This window comes from Nicotiana sylvestris, chromosome 7 (assembly GCF_000393655.2).
Source record: "Nicotiana sylvestris chromosome 7, ASM39365v2, whole genome shotgun sequence".
In the NCBI taxonomy this organism is placed as follows: Eukaryota; Viridiplantae; Streptophyta; class Magnoliopsida; order Solanales; family Solanaceae; genus Nicotiana; species Nicotiana sylvestris.
This window is the reverse complement of record NC_091063.1, coordinates 79,269,254-79,271,481: the sequence shown is the minus strand read 5'-3', so window position 1 is coordinate 79,271,481 and position 2,228 is coordinate 79,269,254. Positions and strand designations below refer to the sequence as shown.

At 49.3% G+C, this 2,228-nt stretch overlaps 1 protein-coding gene across 1 annotated transcript; it reads left to right on the top strand.

The window, feature by feature from the left end:
• Positions 1–299: 299 nt before the first annotated feature.
• Positions 300–1,505, top strand: LOC138873357 (uncharacterized). The gene is made up of 2 exons (XM_070151821.1): positions 300–928; positions 1,007–1,505. Exons 1-2 carry the CDS (start codon positions 300–302, stop codon positions 1,503–1,505), a joined length of 1,128 nt encoding a protein of 375 aa, XP_070007922.1.
• Positions 1,506–2,228: the final 723 nt, after the last annotated feature.

Below are 2,228 nucleotides of genomic sequence, written 5' to 3'. Positions count from 1 at the left end.
TTACCATCCCTCCCGCTGATATTCTAGATCCTGATGCAGTTCCAGCTTTCGGTCCCAAGGTTTCTAATGGGGACCTTAGAGGATCCATCCATATGTTGACCCAGTTAGTGGCCGCTCAGGCCCAGAGATCCCATGATGCCCCTACATCCTCTAGCGGATAGGGAGATTCCGCCAGCTCCAGAGTCAACCAGTTTCTGCGGTTGGCCCCTCTAGAGTTCACAGGCACAGACCCAGAGGCCGATCCGCAGGATTTCCTTAATGAAATGTATAAGACCCTTCGAGTGATGAAGGCTACAGAGATGGAGGGGGTTGAGTTGGCTTCATACAGGTTGAGGGGAGCAGCGTATTCATGGTTCGAGATGTGGGAGGATTCCCGTGGGGAGAAAAGACCTCCAGCTAGATGGGATGAGTTTGTAGATGCATTTATGGACCACTTCTTGCCTGCCGAGACAATGGCGGCCCATGCCACTGAGTTTGAGGTCCTCAAGCAGGGCAGTATGAGTGTTTGGGAGTACCACATGGAGTTTGTGAGATTGTCCAAGTATGCTCCCCAGTTAATGTCGACCATGGGTGATCGAGTTCGGCGATTTGTTCAGGGTCTTAGTCCCTTGGTGGTGAAAGAGGCTGCTACAACAGCCTTACACTTAGATATGAGTTATGGGAAGATTGTGGGATTTGCTCAGGCCACCGAGGCTAGGAAGTTGAAAATACGGGCAGAAAGGGAGAGTAACAGCAGGGCCCGATTAGTGGGTCACTCAGGGAGACCAGTTCAGAGAAGGGGGCCATCAGGGTCATCCCAGTCATATGCTCAGTCCTCAGTGAGCGCACCGCCATCTATGCACAGTTATCAGCAGAGTAGTCACTTGAGACCAGGTTCAGATAGCAGGAGTCCCCATCAGTCCGGTCGTCTAGGAGGGGGATCACAGCAGTAGGGGGGAGCTCTATGCCCCAAGTGTGGGAGATTCCATAGGGAGGCTTGTTATTTGGATATCCCGGTGTGTTATAGATGTGGGGTGAGAGGTCATATCCAGCGGGACTGTCATGCAGCCAGACATGTCACGGGTAGGGGATTTGCTCAACCATCCGGTTCTTTAGCTGCTATATCATCCGCGCGCCCTCCAGCTCCAGTAGGGCATGGTGCAATTAGGGGTGGAGCTTGTGGTAGAAGTGGACCTAGTCGATTTTACGCTTTGAGTGGTCGCCAGAGTGCAGAGGCTTCTCCAGATGTTGTCAGGAGTATCTTGCCTGTTCAGGCCATTGATTGTTATGCTCTTATTGATCCGAGGTCCTCTTTGTCTTATGTCACCCCATTCATTGCTTCAAGTTTTGGGGTAGAACCCGAACAGCTTCATGAGTCATTCTCTGTATCAACTCTGGTTGGTGATTCTATCACAGCCGTGCGAGTTTATAGGAATTGTGTTGTCATGGTATGTGGTCGTGCTACCACGGCCGATCTTATTGAGCTTGGAATGGTGGATTTTGATGTGATTATGGGAATGGACTAGCTTTATTCGTGCTTTGCTAAACTTGACTGCCGAACGAGAGTCATGAGGCTTGAGTTCCCTAATGAGCCGGTTATTGAGTAGAGGGAAATTGTGTGGTGCCGAAAGGTAGGTTTATTTCCTACCTTATGGCTTCAAAGATGATTAGGAAGGGGTGTATCTACCATTTGGTCCGGGTGGCAGACACCACTTCAGAAGTGTTTGCCCCTGAGTCCGTGCCAGTCGTGAATGAGTTTCTTGAAGTGTTTCCGGACGAGCTTCCAGGGATCCCACCAGATAGGGAGATTGATTTCGGGATTGATGTATTTCCAAATACATAGCCAATATATATTCCACCATACAGGATGGCGCCAGCGGAGTTAAGGGAGTTAAAGGAGAAGCTGAAGGATTTATTAGAAAAGGGGTTCATACGGCCAAGTGTGTCGCCGTGGGGTGCTCCGGTTCTTTTTGTCAGTAAGAAGGATGGGTCGCTCTGGATGTGTATTAATTATCGGCAGCTTAACAAGGTCACCATCAAGAATAAATATCCTTTGCCTCGGATAGATGATTTGTTCGACCAATTGCAAGGTGCAAGGTTCTTCTCCAAAATTGATCTACGGTCCGGGTATCACCAATTGAAGATCAGAGAGCAGGATATTCCTAAGACCGCTTTCAGAACTCGCTATGGTCACTTTGAATTCTTGGTCATGTCTTTTGGGTTAACCAACACCCCAACAGCTTTAATGG

What these genes read in the sequence shown, in the direction of transcription:
- LOC138873357 (XM_070151821.1), top strand. Translation starts at nt 300, where the DNA reads ATGGAGGGGGTTGAGTTGGCTTCATACAGGTTGAGGGGAGCAGCGTAT. An exon ending in CTAGGAGGGGGATCACAGCA is followed by an intron (nt 929 to 1,006) that starts GTAGGGGGGAGC and finishes GGTGTGTTATAG; the next exon opens with ATGTGGGGTGAGAGGTCATA.